Consider the following 26477-nt stretch of genomic DNA (forward strand, 5'->3'; position numbering starts at 1 on the left):
AAGAACTACCCCAGTGAGTCAGTCACAATGACAGCGCGTCGGGAGACGTGACGGGAGAGATTTCGTAAGTTGTTGATGAACCTGTGGTGGTTACTTTTTTAGTCATCATCGATCAATTGGCCGATCATTGAAAGGTGATTAAAGATATGTCAAATATACACTAAGGTAAATGCATAGGTTGCTGCAGACTGTCACTGTCAGTCTAGACACGGGCTGATTCGATACTATAGTATCGATAGAGTGGATGTGCAGTTCTATGTTTTGTTCATTAGGGTGGATCTTCGCAAGGATATTCCTCAAAGATCATGAAGTGAAACTCTCTGTAAATGATCAGAAAGAACGTTCCTGTATTTATTCGTGATAGGGAATTCCCTGGGGGTTCCCCAGGAATTTGTAAGTAGTCCGTCAGTGTTTACGTCATTTTGATAACAAGGTCTCGTGAAAAACGTATGGACGTCAAATTGTGTCGATCATACACTAATGATCGTCATTTTCGCGGTCATGTGACCCACCTCTCGCCCAATGGAAAAGCCGTATATATTGTAAACTTCAAATTAAGACATCATAGTCTGTTGACAACTGATCACTTACAAAAGTTCTGCATTTTTTGTTTCTCGATTAACTTGGAATGAAGGAAACTAGTAACGATTATGCACTTAACAAGTCAACACGCTTGAACAACAAAATAATGGAGTGGTGGAACCATACTGTTGACCACATAAATCACAAAATGTATTTTAATGCTTTTGTTATACGTCACACAATATATAAACTTCACAAGGATTTATTGTAAGTCTGTAAGTGATAAGGTAAAATTTAATATCTAAGTAGGCGGACGCAAAATACTATAGGCACGTATGTGATGAATAATGTTGACCTTAGAATTTACATTTGTCATATAAATCAACCTTGTAGTTCTTCAGCAAGCCATGCTTGCCGTAAAACGCGACCATGCTTGTCGTAGGAGCCAACGGGATCGGGTGGTCAGGCTCGCTGACATGGTTGAAGCAGGTCATCTATCGTAATTGCGTGGATCCATGCTCATGATATCAATCACTGGATTGTCTGGTCCAGACTCGATTATTTACAGACCGCCGTCACATAGCTGGAATATTGCTGTGTGCGGCGTTAAACAACAAACCAACAAACCAGCCAGTTACTTACTATTGCCGTTTGGCTACAGTCAGTAGTAGTTGCAATCCCTGAACAATTTCCCCCTGTGTAAAACCGACTCAGCTGACACGTGTAGCCTGGAATCTTGCAGTAGGAGGCTGAGAGACATTCCGGGTCGTTCAGGCAGATCACCGAGCACTCGATCCTGCTTCTGGCTCGCTTGGTTGTCACAACGTCACTGTTTGTTCTTGTGAACGGGCAACTCCTGAACGAAACACGTCTTCTTTCAGCAAAGATACGTCCAGAGTACGCCTGTAGCAGCAGGAAGACCAGGAGTGGCTTCATCTTCCATACAGTCAATTGTTGCCTAATTGATTTGTGTCTTAAGAAAGCCGCTTAGGAAAAAACACAATTTATTTGATGCAGCAAACAGAATCGGTGTTCTGCATTGAAACGAACACGCACACTTATTAATACGGTAGGTGCCGGTGAAGATCCGGGGTAGAATAGGTCTTCAGCAACCCATGCTTGTCGTAAGAGGCGACTAACGGGATCAGGTGGTCAGGCTCGCTGACTTGGTTTATGCATGTCATCGATCCAGATTGCGTGGATCGATGCTCATGATGTCAATCGCTGGATTGTCTGGTCCAGATTCGATTATGTACAGACCGCCGTCATTTAACTGGAATATTGCTGAGCGCGGCGTTAAACAACAAACAAACAAAACAAACAAATTGCGTGGTTCGATGCTCATGATATTAATCATCTTTTATGATAAGCATGAGTTGCTGAAGACCCATTCTACCCCGGATCTTCACGGATGTACTGGATGGAAAGAACGATTCGAGCAAATTATTTGGGAAGATACATATTATTATTTAAAATGTCTGTGTTATTCGTGCTGAAATATATATCAACACAATCTGTCAAGCCCCTTTTTTCACTGGTTTCAGTGTTTCTGAAGTCGAACATATGATGACGAAAAATCAACTCAAAATAAATACATATCTTCACAAAAATGCGAATTATAACGTACCAAAATGATTCAAAATACACAATACACGTTTACACAATGTTGCCTGGATGTTGTCACAATATAACTACTTCTTTGCTGTAATCTCACAACTCAGTGTTTCCCATCTTTCAACTGACTTAAAGTGTTCGAGATGTGTAGCCGTTTTGCATAATTGATAAACCTTATACTTTAGAATTGATTTTCACATTGTGAAAAGTCGATGTGGTAAGGTCATTTATAGTGTAAAAAAGTCAGAAAGCATGAAAGTCAGGGCTTGCGATGTTTATGATCACAAAATGAAAGCAAATTCATATTTTTCCACATATTTTTGTATATCATTCCGTACATGTGACATAATGTGTCTCTATGTGTGCAAAATTGCTACCAATATTGTCTTGTGCTAAATAGTAGACGAAAAGCTAGCGATTACATGAGCATTTGGACCTATGAAGACCCTGGTTAGAATTGGTCTTCAGAACCGCAATTCGCTGTGCAGAGTTGCGTCCTTGGGCGTTCCAGAAATATATAGTCGTGGATTCGAATCCAAACTTTTCCTCTGATTTTGATTCTAGTTTTTTCAGCAGCATACCCGTGTGTGTGGATTTCACAAAACTCGTAAAGGCCTGGGGCCAGCAGCCCGCCGGTCTTTCATCCCACACCATACGGACATGCCTTGATATAACACCGTCATTGCAATACGGCTGAACACTATTTTAGAGTTATTATTGGGAGTGAGTGAGTGAATTGTGTTTAACGCCGCTTTGAACATTATTCCAGTCATATCATGGCGTGTCAGCTTAATGTGTGAGGAAAGCCCGAAGTGATGCAGATCTCAGACGTTTACCACTTCGGTGAAACCCACGAGCACGGTATGGCGCTGACAAACCTAAAAACATAGTCGGAGCGAACCGGGATTCGAACCCACGATCATAGGTTTCTGGGACGCACCTCTGCACATCGAATCGCGGCGCCTTAGACGACTGGGCCACCCGTGTCCCCTGTAGTATTGTTGGATTAATTGGGGTGCCGGTTATACCTAAAAAAACCCCGTTAAGGGTCTGTCGGAGTAATCAGATATAGTTTCATTGTCAGCTTAACATATAAGAGAAATACTTTAATTCGATAATTAGTCATATTTATTTATAATCCTCGGCGGGATACGGACCTGCAATCTCTTGGTTTGTAGTCCTCCGGTGTCAAAAACCTACTAAAAAGTCGCGGACACGGTCGCGGTGTAGGGACGCGTTGTGAACAATGCTGTATTGATGTAACAGCCACCGTATATCGACGTTATCAATACCACGCTACAGCACTAAACGGCATCTGTTCTGTTCAACTCTCAACACAGTGGAGAAATCAGGCGCTGCAGGTTCTCCACGTTAACTGCGGCTACATTTAACCTGAAACACGCGTGGCTGCCAATTGATCTGAAAAACAGCCGGAGTCTCTCGGCTGGGAACACTCTGCTTAAACTATATATACATAACAACAGCTACTTACCTGGTTAACATTAACTCATATCATTTGTTCCTAATCAAATTGTGGATTAGCTTGTTGCAATAAAAGGAGCTGCATGGTAGATTGTTTGTCGTGTACATGTACACGGTCTCCATGGTTTGTTGCAATACACGAGCTGGTAGATTGTTCGTCATGTACATGTACACAGTCTCCATGGTTTGTTGCAATACACGAGCTGGTAGATTGTTTGTCGTGTATACAATCGCCATGGTTTGTTGCAATACAAGGGATGGTAGACTGTTTGTCGTGTACATGTACACAATCTCCATGGTTTGTTGCAATACACGAGCTGGAAGATTGTTTGTCGTGTATACAATCTCCATGGTTTGTTGCAATACAAGGGATGGTAGATTGTTTGTCGTGTATACAGTCTCCATGGTTTGTTGCAATACACGAGCTGGAAGATTGTTTGTCGTGTACATGTACACAATCTCCATGGTTTGTTGCAATACACGAGCTGGAAGATTGTTTGTCGTGTACATGTACACAATCTCCATGGTTTGTTGCAATACACGAGCTGGGAGATTGTTTGTCGTGTACATGTACACAATCTCCATGGTTTGTTGCAATACACGAGCTGGAAGATTGTTTGTCGTGTACATGTACACAATCTCCATGGTTTGTTGCAATACACGAGCTGGAAGATTGTTTGTCGTGTACATGTACACAATCTCCATGGTTTGTTGCAATACACGAGCTGGAAGATTGTTTGTCGTGTACATGTACACAATCTCCATGGTTTGTTGCAATACACGAGCTGGGAGATTGTTTGTTATGCATACAAGCACAATGTAGCACTTCAGTCACCACCTCTGTTTAGTTTAGGATTTATTATACAGGGACCAGTGTCTGTAATGCACACTACTAAACGTGTTGAAATTGTTTGTCACAAGCAAAATTGATTTGTGCAGTCTGACTTGTGTAGTCGATATGATACACGTGTCACCACAACGGCCCCTTCGACTGTCGGGTCAATGAATACGCCACTGAATATCAAGCGTTCCTAAAATACATTCACGGCACAAACAGGACCTGGTGAAGCATGGAATAGCCAGTAAGTGAAATACTCATATAAATGTGTAATATTTACATTTTTCTTTAGTACGAAAGCCTACTGGAGCCACTTTAGTAACATAATGTTTTGTCAAATCGAAATTTCCCGTTGTTTCTATAAATAATAGAAATAGCGAGAAAATTCGATTAAACAAAAATGGTACCAGAGTGGCACCATTAGGCTTTCGTACTTTAGTAAGTGTACAGTTGGTACTATGTGTAAGACTAGTGAAGATCCGGGCAATATAATGTCTTCAGCAAAAAAGCTTGCCGTAAAAGGCGGCTATGCTTGTTGTAAGAGGCGACAAACGAGATCGCTTGGTGAGGCTCGCTGACTTGGTTGATGCACGATATCGCATCCCAAATGCGTGGATCGATGCTCATGATGTCAATCTGATACAGACTCGATTATTAACAGGCCGCGGTGATACAGCTGGAATATAGCTGAGTGCGGCGCAAAATAACAAACAAACAAAACACACAATACTATGCGAGAAGCCTATTTCTGGCTTCCTTCGCCGTTATATTGCTGTAATAGTGACTCATCATCATCATCATTTATTGTATTCTGGCCATAGGCCCATATACATACAGTAACATTATATACATACAATTTTGTACATGTACAAGTATAAACATACAGACTTATATGCACAGAGTAGTGCACGTGTACAATTTTGTGAAAAATAAGTCGCAACACAACACAACAAGAAGAGATAAAAGCATTTGATTAATGAAGGCAAATAACCTAAAGAATAATTAAACGTCATTTGTACAAAGACGGTTGCGATGTCGTAAACCATAATTAATGTATAGGAAAGTATTCTTTTGTTGCTCGTTAGATATTTCATCAAAACGGAGGAGCTTGATTAGTGTATTGATGTTTTGGGGTAAACCTTGGAAATATTTTGTTCTGAGCGATTCATAACATGGACAGATAAGCATAGAATGGTATTCGTTTTCAATGAATGTGGGGGCAAAAAGGACAAAAACGCATATTTTTTTAAACTGAGAAAAAAAGACCCGTATTACATACTAAATTGTTCAAACCTAATCTTAAACGTGTAAAACACGCTCTAAGTTTTCGGTTTGTTATTTCTGTTAAGTACTGTTCTGGAGATAAGTAGGATTTAAATGTTTTATAAAGGTCGTATCTTGAACTATTTTCCAATGTAGCTCTCCATTCTTGGATAAACATATCAGATGCAACTTGTATAAATACACTAAGAAATGCTGTCTTATCTCCAACACCTTGGTAAATCCAAACATATCCAAATCCATGAAGAGAAAAAAGTTGTCTGATTTTAGTGATGTTATATAACCAACGTTGTCGCGGTATTTCAGCATTTCATAACATTTACGTGGAATACGATCAGGTGACATTTCTATAATCTTTAACCAATATTTTAGACCGCGTACATAAGAACAGATATATAAGGGATGTCTTCCACATTCACCATACACCATACAATATGGGGTAGATTTGCCAACATTTAAGAATCGTTTACAAGCAGTTAAGTGTTTTTTTTCCAAGATGTGATATTTTTCGAGACCCCAAATCTCTGAACCATGTAACAGAATTGGTTTAACTTGAGAATCAAAAAGTTTGAAGAAAACAGACGGAGAAGACACACCGAGTTTATCAAGAACAACAAATAAAGTAATGAGGGCTCTCTTAGCTCGTAGCGCAAGATCGTTGACGAGGTGATTTAGTTTCAGATTAAAAGGAAAAATGACACCAAGGTATTTATAAGTTTTTTCAACATTAATTTGTTGCCCATTTATATACCATTTTTCCCTGGATGCAAGAGGACCCCCCTTTCTAAAAACAACAATTTTCGATTTATCTGTATTAACAGTCAGTTTCCAGGAGATGGTATACTGAAACAATATGTCTATTTGTGTTTGAAGCCCATTAACAGTATCAGAAATTAGTATAACATCGTCTGCGAAAAGTAATATTAGCAATTCATACATATCTGGATAAAGTTGGACACCGTGTTTTCCGTTTTGTTGGATTTCAAGGGACAATTCGTTGATAAAGAAAAAGAAAAGGAGAGGGCTTAAAATGCAGCCTTGTTTCACACCGATAGGGCAATCAAAGTAATCAGTGACACCATTTTTGTGACGAACTCATGATTTGACATTTGCATATATAGATTTTAACATTTTTTACATTTTACCCCCAACGCCCGTTTTTCTCAAACAATCCCAAAGTTTACAACGATTAACGCTATCAAAAGCTTTTTTGAAGTCCACAAATGCAACATACAGTTTTCGTTTCCGGCATCCAAAATATTTTTGTACAATAGAATAAAGTGTAAAAATATGGTCGATAGGTGAATATGATCGTCTGAAGCCTGCCTGATTTTCTGGAATTTTATCATAAACATTAGACCAGAGCGTTAAACGCTTGTTTAAAACTATAGCAAAAACTTTACCTAAAATACTTGTAAATGGCATTGCTCTATACTTATCAGGATCGCTTGTATCACCCTTCTTAAATAGAGGAACAATGATAGATTTTGACCAAATTGACGGATATATACCTTTGTTGAATATGTCGTTAAAGAGAGAATGCAAAAATGGACTCACATACTCACTACCCTAGTGAAAGTGCTCTTATTTAAATATAAAACACGTCTACCATCTACTAGTATTACACGCAATCTCTCCTCCCCAGGATTATATATCAGTCATCAGTCATCCCAGTAAGCGCTGCGATGTCCAGGCCAAGATTCCTCAAGACTAACATGAGCAGCTCCCAGCAACCAGAGTGGGATGATGTGCTGCCTGTACCCAAACTCAGCTTCTCTGTGGCATCTGTCCTCGTCTTCTGTCTGGCGCTACTGTGTTTCGCGAACAGTTATGATGGGGAGTTTGTTCTTGATGACAGCGTGGCCGTCAAACATAACAAAGACTTGCTTCCCGGGACACCACTCTCTACCCTGTTTGCTCACGACTTCTGGGGGAACACGCTGGGCAATAGAAGCCACAAATCTTACAGGCCCCTCACTGTCATGACGTACAGGTGAGGAAGTTCATCATTATCAGCAACTGTGGTTGGTAACGTAGATATAAATTGTCAGTGCAAGAGAATAACCATCCTACCGAAACATATTCCATTTGGGGTGAGGGGCAAAATAGCTGTGGAAATGATATGACGTACAGGTGAGGAAGTTCATTATTATCAGCAACTGTGGTTCGCTGTGCAGAGTTGCGTCCCTTGGGTACGCCAGAAACCTATGATTATTGGTTCGAATCCCGGTTCGCCCGATTATGTTTCTAGGTTTGTCAGCACCATACCCGTGCTCGTGGGTTTCACCGAAGTGGTAAACCTCTGAGACCTGCATCACTTCGGGCTTTCCTCCCACATTAAGCTGACACGCTGTTATATAACTGGAATACTGTTAAAAGCGGCGTTAAACCAAACTCACTCACTCACTATAACTGACCCATTATGTTTCACTTACATAATTCCTGTTTCATGTTGGTTTGACCAATTTATGTTGATCGTGCCAGTGACCCTACAGTCTTTGGATAGTCGCCATGTTTATACTGTTGTTTTGATCAAACACGGAGTGGTGTGAGATACTGCTACAAAGACACATATTATTATCTGAAAGGAGCCGTAACAAATACTATTTCACACCCAGCTGGTCCAGCGAAGTTAAACCTGAGAACATTTCCAAGAATATATGCATTTTGTCAAAAAATCCCAGCAGTACATTAAATGCTAATGTTATTGCTTGTAGACGTGATGTTCTCAAGTTAATAAAAGTAACATTTCACGCCAGGTGATATTTGCCAGAATAACATCTTTGTCTTCTCCATTGCAGATGGAACTACGCATGGTCAGGATCTCTGCACCCTGAAGGCTTCCACGTTGTCAACATCGTCCTGCACGGCTTGGTGTCGGTCATCTTCCTGGCAGTATTCTCTGTCCTCATGTCTGGTTACCAGGTGGACCAGGAATCTGCCAGGCCGGTGTTTGCCTCGCCCCGAGCTGCTCTCCTGTGTGCTGTGTTGTTTGCTGTGCATCCCATTCACACCGAGAGTGTGAGTTAATCTTAATGCTTGTGTATCGGGGGAATACCAAACAAACAACAAGGAAGTAGGAATTACTATCCTGGGTGAATTAAAAGTCTCAAGTCTTGGCGATTGACTTTCAACAATACTTCACGAAGGACATACCTTCCGTAATTCATCGTAATTCGGATGTTACAGTAACTGCATTCATGACCCGTTGTCTTGTTACGAAGAAAATGTAGCAAAATGTGCATTTTTCCGATCACAAGAATACACATCAGTTCAGTAAATTTAATTCTAAAGTCTTCTTCTCACGTCTCTTTGCGACAATGCGTTGATAAGGTCCGCTTTGAAAACAATAAAATCAATGGACCAGTTGGATTGAACTGGCAAGGCCGTATACATTTTACAATTTGATTTGACTTGATTTGAAGGATATGCATATCAGAACAGGACATGAATGTACACACGATTCTTTCAAGGGGTAAAGACAATTAATCTTTTCCTCAATGTTTTGTGGGGGCACGGGTGGCCCAGTCGTCTAAGAGTTGCGTCCATTGGGAACGCCAGAAACCTATGATTGTGGGTTCGAATCTCGGACCACCAGGACGCTCAAAGTTAATTTATTCATTCACGTTGTCTTCTATTACCACATACTAAATATGTGTCTCTTTAATACCCACTTGTCACAGGTAGCAGGGGTCGTGGGTCGGGCTGATCTGCTGTGTGCCTTGACCTTCCTCCTTTCATTCCTGATGTATGCCAGGGCCTGCCTCTCACGTAAGTCTCTATAGCTACATTCCTACCCTAGCATACAAGTTGGTTTCAAATATCTTCTGTGAACTGGGTGTAGAAGGTATGACTACTGTGGCTATGTGTACCTGGAGACTCTTCTCGTTGATGTCTATCGTAGATGTTATAATGTTCCTGCGGTTTCATCTCTGGGAAGAGGTTGTGTGTTAACAATGTGATTAACGGGCAGGCACGTCAAGCCCCGGCGTCCACTCCATGCGTGGATATATTGCATGAAGCCAATTACAGCTGTCACTCATTCAGTCAGTCAGTCAGTCACTCACTCACTCACTCACTCACTCAACCACTCAACCACCCACCCACCCACCAACCCACTCACTCACTCACTCACTCACTCACTCACTCACTCACTCACTCACTCACTGGTTTCTCTAATATCATGGATCTTATTGCTGTTTTACAGCTTCATCCCTGGCGAGTTACCGTCCCGCGTCCTTCTCCCTGGTGTCTCTACTGGCCAGTATGTGTCTGTGTGTCGTGTCCACCTTCTGTAAGGAGCAGGGCATCACTGTCATAGTAAGTGTATTCAGTGTTTCATCCCTGGTCAGTTACCGTCCCGCGTCCTTCTCCCTAGTGTCTGTACTGGCCAGTATGTGTCTGTGTGTCGTGTCCACCTTCTATAAGGAGCAGGGCATCACTGTCATAGTAAGTCGGTGCCATTGTACATCGTTTTTATGTGAGCCATATTTATTTCAGTCCCGTCACCCCGAACACTACCGTCTGCATCAGAATGCATCTTACATGATTCTCTCATAAATGAAAAGTAGCACTCTAGCACACGACTCGTGTTGCCACTCTGTATACTCGCTGACGTGATTACTTTATGTATTATATAATATAATTCTCTTCACATATATTTGGGCAGATAGACACTCCATTAATGCTATTCAATGACAGCGACTGCTCAATTTCTTTTATAATTCGACACAGCTCAGTTTCCATAGAAACTCTCTTTGTATCTATTCAGCTTGATACACATTATCCGAGTTTGTTTTATGGTGATTAATAGTATAGTGAGTATGGACCCGGTGTATATGCAGGGCATCTGTAGCGTGTTTGACATCGTCGTTGTGTGTGAAGTCGACCCATTCCAGTGGCTCGGACTCAAGAAGGCAAAGGACTCTTTAAAGAAGGTGAGTAAATCATAACGAAACTTAACATACCAAACTCTGATATAATGAGTGAGTGAGTGAGTGAGTGAGTGAGTGAGTGAGTGAGTGAGTGAGTGAGTGAGTGAAACCTATGATTGTGGGTTCGAATCCCGGTTCGCCCCAATTATGTTTCTAGGTTTGTCAGCACCATATCCGTGCTCGTGGGTTTCGCCCAAGTGGTAAGCGTATGAGACCTGCATCACTTCGGGCTTTCCTCCCACATTAAGCTGACACGCCATGATATGACTGGAATAATGTTCAAAGCGGCGTTAAACACAACTCACTCACAATTTTGCAATTTGCGCCCAGTGGAGTCCGTTTGGGCAGATAGAGACATTATTCTCTGTCGTTGACATCTTATTTTGTATGGATTGTGCCGGATTGTCTCTGGTTGTGTTTGACTGTGTTTGATTATGTTTGAATGTGTAGGATTATGTCGGCGCTTTGTTAGATTGTTTACTTGTTTTGTATTGAGTATTGGGAGTCTATTTGTTTGTATCCTTGTGTAACCACGATCTGGACAGATACGAATCAACGTAATTCCCGTTAGGTGAGGTCGGAAAGGTTTAAAAAGAATGTGCTACTGTTTTTAGACACAGAAGCACCGGCAGTAACGTCGTCTCATAACTCTTAACAATATACATTCAAAACACATTCTGTATTCAAGGGTATCGGACCAAGGAGGTATAATCATGTCCACGATATTCTGTGATAAGCACCATGGCGGAGATTCTGAAGGCATGTTCTACATCAGCATCCGACCTCAGTAAACCCTCATAAAGGGGCAAAGCTTACAATGTAGCTATCAATTATCAGTCAGAAGATGTCGGATATTAAGTGATTTGGTGAGTTCGCTTTTAACAGTATTCCAGTTATATCACGGCGTGTCAGCTTAATGTGGGAGGAAAGCCCGAAGTGATGCAGGTCTCAGACGTTTACCACATCGGTGAAACCCACGAGCACAGGTATGGTGCTGACAAACCTAGAAACATTATCGGGGCAAACCGGGATTCAAACTCACAATCATAGGTGTCTGGCGTGCCCAAGGGACGCAACTCTGCACAGCGAATCGCAACGCCTAAGACGCCTGGGCCACTCGTGCCTCCCGGGTATTAAGAGCGGAGCAGCATGTACGATATTGTTTTATGTCTTTCCTTTATGTTCCAGTTTAACCGACCTCCATGGGTTAATGGTTGTCTTTCCTTTATGTTCCAGTTTAACCGACCTCCATGGGTTAATGGTTGTCTTTCCTTTATGTTCCAGTTTAACCGACCTCCATGGGTTAATGGTCTCCTCCAGCGCCACCTCATCCTGTTCATTACCGGCGTGTCTCTCCTCAGCATCCGACTGCAGGTCATGGGATCAACACCTCCTGTATTCGAAGTGGATGCTAACCCACATTCTTTTGTCAATGGCACAATATTTAGAGTGAGTATAGTCAGCAGAAAATAGGTTTTAAGCTCATAGTTTTAAACTGTCCCCAAATGTTTCATGTTTCCTGTGTTTCGTGTTCCCTGTAAAGGCGTAAATCGTATGAACGTGACGCAATGGACAATGATATAACTGTGCATGAGAATCTTAAATTCTTTTTCCATGACACTCCCATACATATTGCTTTCATGACCTCATATGCCAAACAATTCTTACGTGCCCTGCAGTTGTCATTAAGTGACCTGGAGTATCCCTCCTCTGCCAAAGACTATCACGTGGCCCCTAGGTATCATTAAGTGACGGGGAGTGAAACTCCTCTGCCAATGACCATCATGTGCCCTGCAGTTGTCATTCAGTGACGGGGAGTGACACTCCTCTGTCAAAGACTATCACGTGCCCTGCAGTTGTCATTAAGTGACGGGGAGTAAAACTCCTCTGCCAAAGACTATCACGTGCCATCTAGTTGTCATTAAGTGATGGGGAGTGAAACTCCTCTGCCAAAGACTATCACGTGCCATCTAGTTGTCATTAAGTGACGGGGAGTGAAACTCCTCTGCCAAAGACTATCACGTGCCATCTAGTTGTCATGAAGTGACGTGGAGTGAAACTCCTCTGCCAAAGACTATCACGTGCCATCTAGTTGTCATTAAGTGACGGGGAGTGAAACTCCTCTGCCAAAGACTATCACGTGCCATCTAGTTGTCATTAAGTGACGGGGAGTGAAACTCCTCTGCCAAAGACTATCACGTGCCATCTAGTTGTCATTAAGTGACGGGGAGTGAAACTCCTCTGCCAAAGACTATCACGTGCCATCTAGTTGTCATTAAGTGACGGGGAGTGAAACTCCTCTGCCAAAGACTATCACGTACCATCTAGTTGTCATTAAGTGATGGGGAGGGAAACTCCTCTGCCAAAGACTATCACGTGCCATCTAGTTGTCATTAAGTAACGTGGAGTGAAACTCCTCTGCCAAAGACTATCACGTACCATCTAGTTATCATTAAGTGACGGGGAGTGAAACTCCTCTGCCAAAGACTATCACGTGCCATCTAGTTGTCATTAAGTGACGGGGAGTGAAACTCCTCTGCCAAAGACTATCACGTGCCATCTAGTTGTCATTAAGTGATGGGGAGTGAAACTCCTCTGCCAAAGACTATCACGTGCCATCTAGTTGTCATTAAGTGATGGGGAGGGAAACTCCTCTGCCAAAGACTATCACGTGCCATCTAGTTGTCATTAAGTGATGGGGAGTGAAACTCCTCTGCCAAAGACTATCACGTGCCGTCTAGTTGTCATTAAGTGATGGGGAGTGAAACTCCTCTGCCAAAGACTATCACGTGCCATCTAGTTGTCATTAAGTGATGGGGAGTGAAACTCCTCTGCCAAAGACTATCACGTGCCATCTAGTTGTCATTAAATGATGGGGAGTGAAACTCCTCTGCCAAAGACTATCACGTGCCATCTAGTTGTCATTAAGTGATGGGGAGTGAAACTCCTCTGCCAAAGACTATCACGTGCCATCTAGTTGTCATTAAGTGACGGGGAGTGAAACTCCTCTGCCAAAGACTATCACGTGCCATCTAGTTGTCATTAAGTGACGGGGAGGGAAACTCCTCTGCCAAAGACTATCACGTGCCATCTAGTTGTCATTAAGTGACGGGGAGGGAAACTCCTCTGCCAAAGACTATCACGTGCCATCTAGTTGTCATTAAGGGACGGGGAGTAACACTTGCCCTGCAGTAGCTCTGGTCATATATACGGGGCGGTCGGGTAGCCCAGTGGTGGTTAAAGCGTTCGCTCGTCACGCTGCAGACCCGGGTTCGATTCCCGACACGGGTACAGTGTGTGAAGCCGTGGCATTGCTGAAATATTGCTAAAAGCGGCGTAAAACCATGCTCACTCACTCTGGTCATATTCCCGTATAAAGCTATGAATAACGCTGACTGGAAAACTGTGATAACTATTCGTATGATTTCATTTTATTACCTCTGAACATATATCAAATGAAATTTTGGGAAGGCTTGCATAAGCAAGTATGTATGATCAGCTCGTGGCATATTTTAAAACTACCTTTTTACGGTTTTAGGTTTTAAACTACAACTACCTCTACGCAATCAACACATGGTTGCTGTTGAATCCATGGTGGCTGTGTTGTGATTGGTCGATGGGTTGTATACCTGTCATCACCTCATTGGCTGATCCCAGAATACTGGCAGACATAGCTCTCTGGATTGTCTTTGGTGCCTTGATATTCCGTTGTTGGAATGGTGATCTTACACGTAATCGCCGGTGAGTTGTCCTCATAGACTTAGGGGTTACTGTATACAAGTTGCATTCGGGTTGTTGTTTGTTTGTCGTGTAAATATCAATCACGCATATGCTGGCGGCACGTGCTACTGCTCACGGCGCACGGGTCTCAAATCAGGCGACATTAATCACTGACAGATTGTGTTCGCCCATCTTTAGACCTTCTCGGACTTCCGTACAGCCCCACATGAAAACAAAAAGTACATTTTGAATAGATGCATTCCGAAAATTTTCGGAATGCATCTATTCCACAAGCAGTGAAAGGGGCATTGTAGCATAAATTAAAACCTTCTTTAAAAACGGTTACTTAGGTTTTTATACTCCCAAGAGAGCTGAGAATGCATTTTCGAGTGCACACCGAATCACTGAACGTTTTTTTTTTTTTTGATACACTGACATTTCGATATTTACGCCTAGTTCGTCTGTTTTTTAAGATTCCATATTGTAAATGTGTCTCTGTCCAGGATCCTGATAACGTCCCTGGCAGTGTTGGGAGTTCCCTTCCTGCCAGCCAGCAACCTGTTTTTCCGTGTGGGCTTCGTGATCGCAGAGAGGATCCTGTACCTGTCCTGTGCTGGCTTCTGTATGTTGGTGGTGCTCGGGGCAAGGCAGATATGTTACAAATTTCATTCCACTGCAAGACAGGTGAATTTATATGTACACTCATGCTGTTTATTTCATACTTGAAAGAGACTCGAATAATAAGTGCGGCGTTAAACAACAAACAAAACACCCTTGAGAGGTATCTCTGATGTGAAATGTTAGCACACTTTCGAAGGACCAACAAACCATTTGGATACAAATAATATCAGTTCACCGCTGTTCTGATTTGTCCTAAGAACATAGTTCAGTTGGTTACAGATATTGAGACGAAATTTCCATAGTGCATTATTATAGAAGTACTTAAATCAGACACTGAGTGAAAGGGCTGGATATTGCTTCTTCGCCACATGGCGAATAGCCACTGTGAGTACATACGGCGTCTCCGGTTAACCAGGCCCTTCACTCTACTGTATTCCTGTAGGTTCCCATGACTATATGGGACTATTGAATATTGTTAAAATCGCCGTAAAACCACACTCATTCACTCCATGCGTACATATGGAGGACACCAGTGGTCATTGACAAAATATCCACTTCTTCGAAATGGTTTACGCCAATTGAATCTGTTTCGGCGGATACTCTAAGTCTAGCGTGTTTATGTTCTTGCATTGTTTGTTTGTTGTTTAACGCCGCACTCAGTGTGTTCCAGCTATATGACGGCGGCCTCTAAATAATCGAGTCTGGTCCAAACAATCCAGTGATTGATGCCATGAGCATCGATCCATGAAATTGAGATACGATGACATGCATGAACTACGTCGACGAGCCTGACCAGCCGATCCCGTTAGTCGCCTCTTACGACATGCGCAGTCGCCTTTTACGGCAAGCATAGGTTGCTGAAGACCTATTCTTCCCCGGATCTACACGGGTCTTTCTTGCATTGACAATTTATGTTTGCATGATACGCATACCACCGAAAATATAGACATGGCGAATGTCTTCTAGAAGTGCGATACTACTGTAAATCGTGAAATTAATGCGTCTCCAAATGAATGCGACCGCTGTTATATACAGCGTTAAATCTGTAATAGTCAATATTGGTTAAACTTGTATCGAATTCATCATCAACACTGTTTCGTGGATATTTTCATTAGTAGTCCTTAGGAAAGTCGTACTATCAATAGTTTGATCAATTCTAGTGCATGCTGTAATATCCAGTGAACAACAACGTAAATCTAACTGTATGTGTTTCCCCAATGTCCCCATGTTATATTTGACCCTGTCTATTTTACAGATTGTCTCAGCTGGCTTCACATTCCTCATAGTTGTGTTTGTTCTTCGGTCAATTCAGGTAGGTGAGAATTAGTTCCTGCCGAAGTCTGTAACTACTAAGCGTTCGCTCGTCACGCCGAAGACCCGGGTTCGATTCCCGACATGGGTACAATGTGTGAAGCCCATTTCTGGTGTCCCCAGCCGTTATAATGCTGGAATATTGCTAAAAGCGGCGTAAAACCAAACTCACTCACTCACTGTAACTACTAGCACCTGTTTCAATACAGTTCTACAGCAACATCTCACATAGCTACCTCCCTACTACTATCCATTGAAATCCTGCTAAGTACACCTATCCCTACCTGTCTCACTACCCATTCACCTCTATCTTCCTATCCATCAGGTCCTCAGTACATCCAGTCCTACCTCCCTCAGGGGCGGTGGTGTAGCCTAGTGGTTAAAGCGTTGGTCGTCACGCCGAAGACCCGTCTGAGACCTGCATCACTTCGGGTTTTCCTCCCACATTAAGCTGATACGCCGCGATATAACGTGAATACTGTTCAAAGCGTCGTTAAACCCAACTCACTCACTCACTATATTTAAAACGTCAACGCAACAGAATAACCTAACTCGATTATTCTGCGAAACAGATTCCATTGAGCGTAAAAGGCATAGAAAGGTCCGCCTTTCCTGGTTTGGTGCTTTTATTGCAATGAATGTATATGCCTTCAACGAGTGTCCTAAAAGCGTGAGTGAATGAGAGTGTACAACAGCCATCAGTTATGTAGGCATAGCATGAATAGAATAAGGCCCATGCATGTGTTTCTATTACATTATAAACGCCTGTCACCTATGAACAGTATTACACCTAGAATATCACAATTGTTTTATTCAGAGTGAGTGTGTATGGTTTTAAGCCGTTTTTAGCAAATAGTCCTGCAATATCACGGTGGGGGTTACCAGAAGTGGGTTTCACATATTGCACCAATGTGGGGAATCGAACCCGGGCTCTGTGAAGGGGACATGCCATCGCATGTGTCTGCACACCCGTCTGATAGAAACCTGACATTTTATAGATTAGCTAGAGTGTATTCCAAACTTGGCAGACAATAACTCTGTTGCTTGTGTTATTTTCAGACATTAAATGTAGCTAAATATATCCAACATGTGAGGGGCGGTCGGGTAGCCTAGTGGTTAAAGCGTTCGCTCGTCACGCCGAAGACCCGGGTTCGATTCCCGACATGGGTACAATGTGTGAAACCCATTTCTGGTGTCCCCCGCCGTGAAATTGCTGTAATATTGCTAAAATCGGTTAAGACCATACTCACTCACTCCTACCTCCCAGTCCTTCCAAATCCTTCTCAGTAACATGTCCCTACATATCACGTTATTCATTCATCCCTACCTATTCATTCATCCAAATCATTATCAGTACACCCCTACCTCCCTACCCCCTATCCATTCACCCCTAACCCTGCTCCATCCACCCGTACGAATCTATTTCCCCTACACCTATCCCACCGTCCACACCTACTTCCCTTTCCACGCCCCTATCTCCCTATCATTCAACTCCAACCTTCACCATGTTCTATCTATCCAGACATCTCCTACGTGCTGGTGGGGACACGGGTTGCCCAGTCGTCTAAAGCGCCGCAATGCTGTGCAGAAACCTGCATGTAGGTTTGGTTTCACCGAAGTGGTTAACGTCTGAGACCCGCACCACTTGGGGTTTTCCTCCCACATTAAGCTGACACGCCTTGCTTTTACTAGAATGCTGTTAAAAGCGGCGTTAAATCCATCCCACCCACTCACTTACCCACACATGTAAGAGACACACACGGGCTTTCCTTTCCAGAGAAGTAACGAATGGAGAGTCCCGCTGGTTTTGTTCACGTCAGGAGATAGAGTCTGCCCAAACAATGCAAAGGTAAGCCTGGTAGCATTACCTCTAAAGTCTTTATTATAGTCCATCACAACATACCTTGTAACAGAATGAACAGTCCTGAATAACACGCTGACATTTTATGTGAAAGACATTGATCCAGTGTACATCATAGCATGTATATATCCGAGATATAATCCAAGTCGTTAAAACCATACCTTATTTGTATCTATCGTGTATTTCACATTGACTGGCATGCTATGTTATAAAAGAAACATATCGTCATTCAAGTGAATAAGCTTCTATTTTTTCATAAATCTCTAAGACCGCTTCCGTGGTCAAGTGGTAGAGCGTCCGCCCGGAAAGCGGAAGGTGCGGGGTTCAATCCCCGGCCGCGTCATATAAAAAGACGTTAAAAGATGGTACTTGTTGTTACCCTGTCTGTCGCTCGGCATTAAGGGGTTGAAACAAGGACTTCTCGGCTCGGAGTCAGTATACTGTGTCTGAGTGGGGTATTCATGTTAAACTGCGGCATGGTATCTCAGTGGGCTAGAACTATAAATCGGCACACACGTGCATGCACGTCGCTATATTCTTGGACGCGACGTTAAACCCAATTTCACCTCACCTCATAAATCTCTTCTGGGCCCTGAATGCGAAGTTCCATGAAACGTTTCAAAATCCAATTCATCTATTCACGAGTCCTCTAATTTCTCCATCAAGCACTCATCTAATCAGGAACATGTCCACCGATGTTTTTTTAATTTTTTATAAATCACACTTTGCTGTAGTCATACAATACTGTAGCCCCAACACAGTGGGACCTCCTTGTTAGAATCGGTCTCTGGTAACCTATGCTTGTTGCAAGAAACGATCTTAATGGATCGGGTGGTCAGGTGACGGGGCTGATAGCGGCGATCGTACACTGACGTCGGACGTCGCATACTTAATCTATCACTGGTTTATCTGGTCTAAACTCTTCTATTTGTGTGCAGTGTTAAACAACCATATTTTTGTAATTTTAGATTCAGCTGGGACAAGCCCTGTATTATGATTCTGTCAACAATACAGACTACGCCATGATAAAATACAGACAGACTATCGAGTAGGTGCTCATTTTTTCAATTGGTCAGAGTTTTTTCATGAGCATATTAAGTATTGTTGCTTTCCAGATACTTCCGACATAAATATTGAGGACTAAACACGTGCACTGATACTAAAATCCTAATGATTTGGAGAAGATGTGATGTCATCATAGAAAGAATCATACGTGTCCAAATTTGGCTTCCTCATTCTGGCAATTTCAAAGGGCATTTACGAAATATTTGAGTAAATATAATAACAGTGTGTCATTGCGTCAAAGTCCAACTACTAACGGCACACACACCAACAGTCATTGCATTTTGAATTACAAATAGGTATGAGTTATTGTCACACACATGTTCTTGAATATGGCTGATTACATTGTCCGGAACATTAGTATATTGTCATTGAAAGATCGGTGTCCCGACAGGTTGAATCCTCGAGAGAACACAGCAATGCTCAACCTGGCCGTCATCCTCAGACGTAAAGGCGAAATCCTTGAAGCCGAACAGCTGCTGGAGAGATCTATCACTATCGGGTACTGCATCTGTCATCACGCCCTCTCTCATTTTTTTTACCTCGTCCCTTCATTAACATTATTTTCTGTCAGGACCTTAAAAATATTTTTCATTACACGCTTTCGTTAAAATTAATTTGTATCACGTTCTTTCGCTCAAATTATTTTGCATCAGGCCCTATTCTTGTATATCGAGTCTTCGGCGTCAGGTTACAATCAAAAACTTCCTTTTGTATGCACAGTGTGTGAGTGGCGGCTGCAACCGATAGGGGCAGGACATGCGCACCCTTTTCGCGAACACCTGGTGTCATCACTGATTTTCAGTGATCCATTCTTATAATTTACATAGCTGTTTGGCCTTTTTCGCCCAGTGGAATCGGTTTCGGCAGATTATTGTCTAGCGTTGACGTTAGATGTTGTATTATGTTTATTTTGACATCGTATCCAAGAAAATATATGTGAGTCGAGCATTTTAAAAAGAGGCCTTTACTTAACGTTTCGTACATTGACAGATCGGTCAACACAGAAACGTTGATGAACCTCGGCGTGGTTCGAGCAGAACTGAAGAAGAATAAACTGGCAGAGGAAAGCCTTCTTGAGGCTATTCGACAAAACAATAAATGCGCAGACTGCTACTTTAATCTTGGGAACCTGGTTTGTTTTCCTCTACAGATACATTTATTTTGTAAACACACCCAGTCTGTACCTCCTTAAATTTACTGAAATGCCTTTAGACTATTTTAGGAAAAGGTAATGAGTACTAGCAACAAAGGTTAGCTTGTGATTTGAGATGATTCTTGCATTCTCCAACATAATGATAATGTTGTAGCCGATATATTTGTGACAAGTTTATGGTCGACTGAACACCTTTGGATTAATGGTAATGCCCCCTGTGAGGGCATTTGTCATCGCCGAAGAAATTCAAAACTGGTTGAACGTTCATGTATATTTCTAATAGCCATTGCACCTCTAGTTTCTCTCGTTATAGTACACTTGTCGAAAGTTTCACACAGCGACATCCACAGAAATAATGTTGCCTTCGTTACCTTTGTGTAACATTCTTATCCATGATACTCGTAATGTAACGTTTTGAATTCGTGTGTTAAAAGTATTAATTTTATGAGATCCTACATGGAATGTCAGCTTCAGTACCTTCGTTATGATAGTCGTTACCTTCATGTTTTATTAGTATCGAGACACGGGACGGCCGACAGAGGCGGTCAGTGCATGGGGGAATGCTACACATATTTACCCCCAGTACACGTCAGCCTGGAAAAACTCCATCCTGCTTCTTGATGACCTGGGTAAGTTTGTTTATGCTTAAATCCGCACTCAGCAATAGTCCAATAATATGACTACGGCCTGTAAATAGTGGAATCTGGACCAGATAATCCAGTGATCGATATTGTGAGCAACGACTCACACGACAATTACGACGACACGCAACAAGGCACAGCTTCCATCCATCCAACGATGATGACATAAATCATTTAATTTCGAAAACCTGTTTAAACACATATATTGATCTTCATAATTATATGTGAACAGAAAAGGAAAAAATAGACTATTCTTAAGTTTGAAATAACCTTCCAGTGATATAATAACATTTTTCGTTATGAAAACATTCTCTAAAAATCTATATTTATCCAAATTGCATAATAGTAGGTTATTTGATATATTATTATGAACATTTACGTTCTTGAATATTCTATACATTTTGTATACACATGGTTTGGAAATCCGCATGCTTGTCTCTCCTTCAGGGAAGTACGACCATGCTATTGAGGTTGGTAAGACAGCATTGAAGGCACTCCCAAAAGAAGCAGATCTGATATTTCATGTGGCCAATATTTACATCATGGCAGATAAGTACAATGAGAGTGAAGACCTCTTCCTGGCTGCTATAGAGATCGACGAATACAGCGCCCGATTCCATCAAAATCTAGGTAATATTGCATTGTCGTTGTTAAATCTTTTCCTGTGCGAAAAGGATGTCCTAAATATTTTCTGTGCTGTTCAAGATACTGATAGACCTCTTGCATTGAGTTATGAATCTATCCAGTGGAAAGCTCTAACATAACTCTAACTCCCATTTATAAATGTTCAAAATCCCACTCTCAATTTCATAACTTTTTTGTAAGGTTGATGAATTGTCGTACTCTCCTAAATGTGATTGTATTATCAAAACCTTTAGTTTAACGCGTCGGTTGATTAAGGTTATGAAAGATAAATATTCTTCCACCAGTCTATTGTCCTGTCTTGCGTGTTTAATCTTTATTTTATTCCCAGGTGTATTATATCATCGATGGGGAAAGAATGAGAAAGCCGAGGCAGCCTTTACGCGGGCAGTACAACTTAACCCAAATGATGCGACGTACCTTAAAAACCTGCAACTGATTCAAGCCAAAATAAGAAACAACGTATAGGCAATATTTGACGTGCAGATACCAATTTCATATTCGTTAGAAACTATAAACTCAGTGGCAGCTACTTGGCATTCAAAGAAACCAAAGGCTGGATGATATAACGTAACGCGTGGCCTCAATATACCGATGGGAAACTGTTTCTGCACATACTAAAAGGCTGGCTCCCGAAAAGTACTGTAACCTAAATTCTGTCACAACGAAATTTCTTTTCTGTACATGACTTCAGCGGTGTAACAACCACTCAGGACTTAAGTGTGATAAAACTTGGAATGGACGCCTGCGTGGTTACCCCAGACTGAGCTAATATAGCAATGATGACCCACATCTACGAAGGGCCAGTCAAGGTAGCATCAGTGACGCGCGTGGAATATATTCACACAATCAATCCACAAACAAGCTCATCTACAGACTGAAATGGATTATGTAACCGAAGATGACACCCACAAGGTATACTACCAATACGTTAACTGTGAATTTTGACACTGATGGTTCTTGTGAGTTTACTGTTAGGAACGTCTTTGTCAGCGAATAGCTCTTGAGTTATGTTTGGTTTGACCTGAAATATCCTGGTATTGTGAAATACTTTCAACCAGCGAGTAGCTTTGGAGTTATATTTGTTTTGACCTGAAATATCTTGGCATTGTGAAATACTTTCAATCAGCGAGTAGCTCTGGAATTATGTTTTGTTTGACCTGAAATATCCTGGCATCGTGAACTACTTTCAACCAGCGAGTAGCTTTGGAGTTATGTTTGGTTTGACCTGAAATATCCTGAAATATCCTGGCATCGTGAACTACTTTTAACCAGCGACTAGGTACAATGTGTGAAGCACATTTATGGTGTCCCCCGCCGTGATATTGCTGTAATATTGCTAAAAGCAGCGTAAAATCATAGTTACTCACTCACTCATAATGTGAGGATGTTGCTGGTTATAAGGTAAGGATATCGTGACAGAATGGAAGAGAGTAGCGCCAAATGTCAAGCAATCTCAAAGTACCTAGTAGCTGAGTACGTTTCACAATAAACTCTTACATTGGCAATGCTTTGGTTTTTCTGTTTCAATATTACTAAATTTGATTAAGATGATATAATTTAGTTTCACAAAATAATATTCTACACACCAGAAACGAACCCAATTTCTGAACCTATGTCCAACTTTTTGAATTCGAAAAACAATAATATAAATAAATCTCACATTCTTGAACAGCAAAAGCCCCCGGTTCAACACTTGCCTATTTTTCGCTTCACGAGGAAAGATAAACCGTTTCTGAATTATGCCCCGGTAACGATCCCAACCCTCATTTGAACCTAAATTCAATGTTTTTCTCTGGAAAGAAATATTAAATAATCTCTGTATATATATTATAAAACGTTTCAAGGAGAAATACTGGATTTATGAATGATGCTGCGGAAACGAAACATGAACAGCCGTTGGAACCCTTTTCTCAAATCCCCCGCAAACCCGATACCTGATACACATGACTGCACTTTCTAATCAGGGCGTGTGTCATATGAAATATAGTATAGGATGACACTATAGTGAATGAGTAAGAGGAATTGTAACGCCACTTTGAACAGTATTTCAGTTACATCATGGCGTGTCAGCTTCATGTTGGATGAAAGATCCAAGTGATGCACATCTTTGAGGTTTACCACTTCGGTCACGGATGACGGGGAGACACCAGCGCGAATGTTGGATTCGAACCCACGATCATAGATTTGAAGGAATGGACTTGCGGCGCCTTAGAAACACAGAGATTGTTGCAATCGACCAACCTTGTTTACAGCTTTTATTTACCTTGCTTATTAACAACATTCGCCACGTAACACGTCGGGGACCATTTAATATTCCAAAGGGAATGGTGTGGGCTTCATTATGATACATGTTGTACAGTCGTCGCTTCAAGACACACACGTTCGTTTGTATGGAGGAGCCAAGGGAGCTCTCCCGGTTCACAGCCACATTCTCTTGGGGATAGATGAAGTTTACTTCTTTACTTCTCACTATCAAATAGTTTAGCCTCTAAATAGAGGTTTGAGACAGTAAAAAATTATACGCTACTTCATTCTCTTCTTTCTTTGCTACCATTGTTGCATTTAATCCGTTCTTATTTCTGAGGGTTAGATCTACAATCGCATTTACAACGATGTATTTCACAATGTCAACATGTGTTCTCATACATGCAAGATGAAGTATGTTGTTGCCGTCTTTATCTACTAGTGATGGGTTAGCTCCTTTCCTTGTGAGCAACTCAAATCCAGTCTTACTACCAGAAAGTGCTGTCATCATCAATGGCGTCCTACCATTCCTCGCTCTACTGTTGATGTCCACAATGTTGCGAGAAAGGAGGAATTTGACTATCTTCCAATTTTGTGCACAAGCCAGATGAAGAATAGTGTTGCCATCGTTATTTATTTGTGCCAGATCAGCACCTTTCTTCACAAGTAAATCGAACACTTCTTTGTTACCCTGGAATGCTGCAAACATCACTGGTGTCCAGCCGTTCCAACCTATTCTGTTGATGTCCTGTAACACGTTGTCCTGTGCCAGGACATACTCCACTATGTCCACATTTCCTCCTAAACAGGCCGACTGAAGAATGCTTTTACCTGCAACATATCTACTTGAAAGATCAGCTCCTTTACTTACCACTAAATCAAATAAGTCTATGCATCCATGCTCTGCTGCCAGTAGCACTGGTGTCATTCCATTCTTTTCTGCACCGTTGATGTTGACAACGTCTTGTGTTAGGATATATTTCACCATCTCCATATTTTCACACAATAAGGAAATATGAAGAGCGTCTTCACCATCATTATTAACGAGGGACAGATCAGCTCCTTCGTTCACTAGCAGCTTTAACATGTCTTTGTGTCCCTTGGATGCTGCTACCATTGCTGGCGTTCTCCCATCCTCTGTTCTGCTGTTAATATCCACACTGTTCAGCGCGAGGACATACTTAACTAACTCCACATTTCCCCCTTCGCATGCCATGTGGAGCAGGTTGTTGCCATCGTCATCAGTTGGGGACAGATCAGGTCTTTTCTCCAGAAGTAAATAGAACACAGCCTTGTGTCCCCCAACGGCTGCTTTCATTGCTGGTGTCAATCCATTGTATCCTTTACTGTTGACATCTACAATGTTCTGATTGAGAACGTACTTCACTATTTGGACATTTCCTCCTCTACAAGCCTCATGAAGGATGGTGTCACCGTAATGGGCCACAATTAACAGATCAGCTTCTTTCTCAACAAGCAGGTCAAACACTTCATCATGTCCATTTAATGCTGCCTCTAACACCGGTGTCATCTCGTCAATACCTCTGGCGTTTATGTTCACAATATTCCGCGTGAGAACATTCCTTACTATTTCGATATTGCCTCCTCGACTGGCGGCGTGAAGAACACTGTTATCGTCATCACCCAATATGGTCAGGTCAGCTCCTTTCACCACGAGTAAGTCAAAGACGTTTCTATGTCCAGCGGTGGCTGCAATTATTGCTGGTGTGTAGTTGTTTTCGTCTGTACTGTTTGTGTCCACAAGTGCCTCTGTTAGGAGATAGTTAACTATCTCGATATTTCCCCCTGTGCAGGCTAGGTGTAATATGCTGGAATAGTTTAAATCCGTAAGTGACAGATCAGCCCCTTTTCCCACAAGTAGGCCAAACATGTCCTCGTGTCCCTTGAATGCTGCTTTCATTGCTGGCGTTTGCTTGTCTTGGTTTGCACTGTTGATGTCCGTCAAGTTCTGTGTGAGGAGATACTGCACTATATCTATGTTTCCTCCTTCACAGGCCAGGAGAAGAATCGAGTTGTCGTCATTATCCACGGGGAGCAGATCAGCGCCTTCCCTCACAAGTAAGTCGAACACATCTTTGTGTGCTTTCTCTGCTGCAAACATCACTGATGTCTTCATGTTTAGCTCTATAGCGTTGATGTTTGCCAGGCCCATAGACAAGAGGCATTGGACTCGGGACAGGTCTCCATCGATACTGGCACTGATAAGTTGGCTGTTAGCCCGTGTCAGGAGGTGCGGCTTCTTTTCTTTTACTGTAAGACAACAGTGAGTGAGTGGGTTGTTCGGTCTGACGGTCTGACGGTCGGTCGGTCGGAGTGAGTGAGTGAGTGAGTGGGTGGGTGGGTGGGTGGTTGAGTGAGTGAGTGAGTGAGTGGAGTTATCACGACATTAAGACATAAAAACATCGTATAATAGAACAACATAATTATGCATTGCTGCCTATCACATGTTGGATATATTAAGCTACATTTAATGTCTGAAAATAAAAGCGACAGTTATTGTCGATATCATGTAAACTGCTAAGTT

The 26477-nt window shown here is 42.0% G+C and overlaps 2 protein-coding genes across 3 annotated transcripts; one reads left to right on the top strand and one right to left on the bottom strand.

Annotated features, from left to right (window-relative positions):
• Positions 1–4620: 4620 nt before the first annotated feature.
• LOC139447298 (protein O-mannosyl-transferase TMTC4-like) lies at positions 4621–23183 on the top strand. Of its 2 annotated transcripts, none has more exons than XM_071228593.1 (17): positions 4621–4700; positions 7383–7730; positions 8539–8758; positions 9421–9508; positions 9945–10057; positions 10582–10674; positions 11956–12120; positions 14210–14412; positions 14895–15075; positions 16268–16324; positions 18101–18172; positions 19153–19232; positions 19641–19748; positions 20240–20381; positions 20917–21031; positions 21491–21673; positions 22017–23183. In XM_071228593.1, the coding sequence occupies exons 2-17, from the start codon at positions 7423–7425 to the stop codon at positions 22151–22153; spliced, it is 2265 nt and encodes a 754-aa protein (XP_071084694.1). In that variant the 5' UTR covers positions 4621–4700; positions 7383–7422; the 3' UTR covers positions 22154–23183. The 2 variants fall into 2 exon arrangements, with proteins under 2 accessions (XP_071084694.1, XP_071084695.1); XM_071228594.1 differs by having other exon boundaries at positions 21593–21673.
• Positions 23184–24176: 993 nt separating this feature from the next.
• On the bottom strand, positions 24177–26069 carry LOC139448773 (putative ankyrin repeat protein RF_0381). The gene has a single exon (XM_071230309.1). It carries the CDS (start codon positions 26067–26069, stop codon positions 24177–24179), a length of 1893 nt encoding a protein of 630 aa, XP_071086410.1.
• Positions 26070–26477: the final 408 nt, after the last annotated feature.

The sequence above is a fragment of the Haliotis cracherodii genome, unplaced genomic scaffold (genome assembly GCF_022045235.1).
Source record: "Haliotis cracherodii isolate W230 unplaced genomic scaffold, xgHalCrac1.p SCAF_7, whole genome shotgun sequence".
NCBI lineage: Eukaryota > Metazoa > Mollusca > Gastropoda > Lepetellida > Haliotidae > Haliotis > Haliotis cracherodii.

What these genes read in the sequence shown, in the direction of transcription:
- LOC139448773 (XM_071230309.1), bottom strand. Translation starts at nt 26,069, where the DNA reads ATGAAGACATCAGTGATGTTTGCAGCAGAGAAAGCACACAAAGATGTG.
- LOC139447298 (XM_071228593.1), top strand. Translation starts at nt 7,423, where the DNA reads ATGTCCAGGCCAAGATTCCTCAAGACTAACATGAGCAGCTCCCAGCAA. An exon ending in ATCCCATTCACACCGAGAGT is followed by an intron (nt 8,759 to 9,420) that starts GTGAGTTAATCT and finishes CACTTGTCACAG; the next exon opens with GTAGCAGGGGTCGTGGGTCG. An exon ending in CAAAGGACTCTTTAAAGAAG is followed by an intron (nt 10,675 to 11,955) that starts GTGAGTAAATCA and finishes TTTATGTTCCAG; the next exon opens with TTTAACCGACCTCCATGGGT.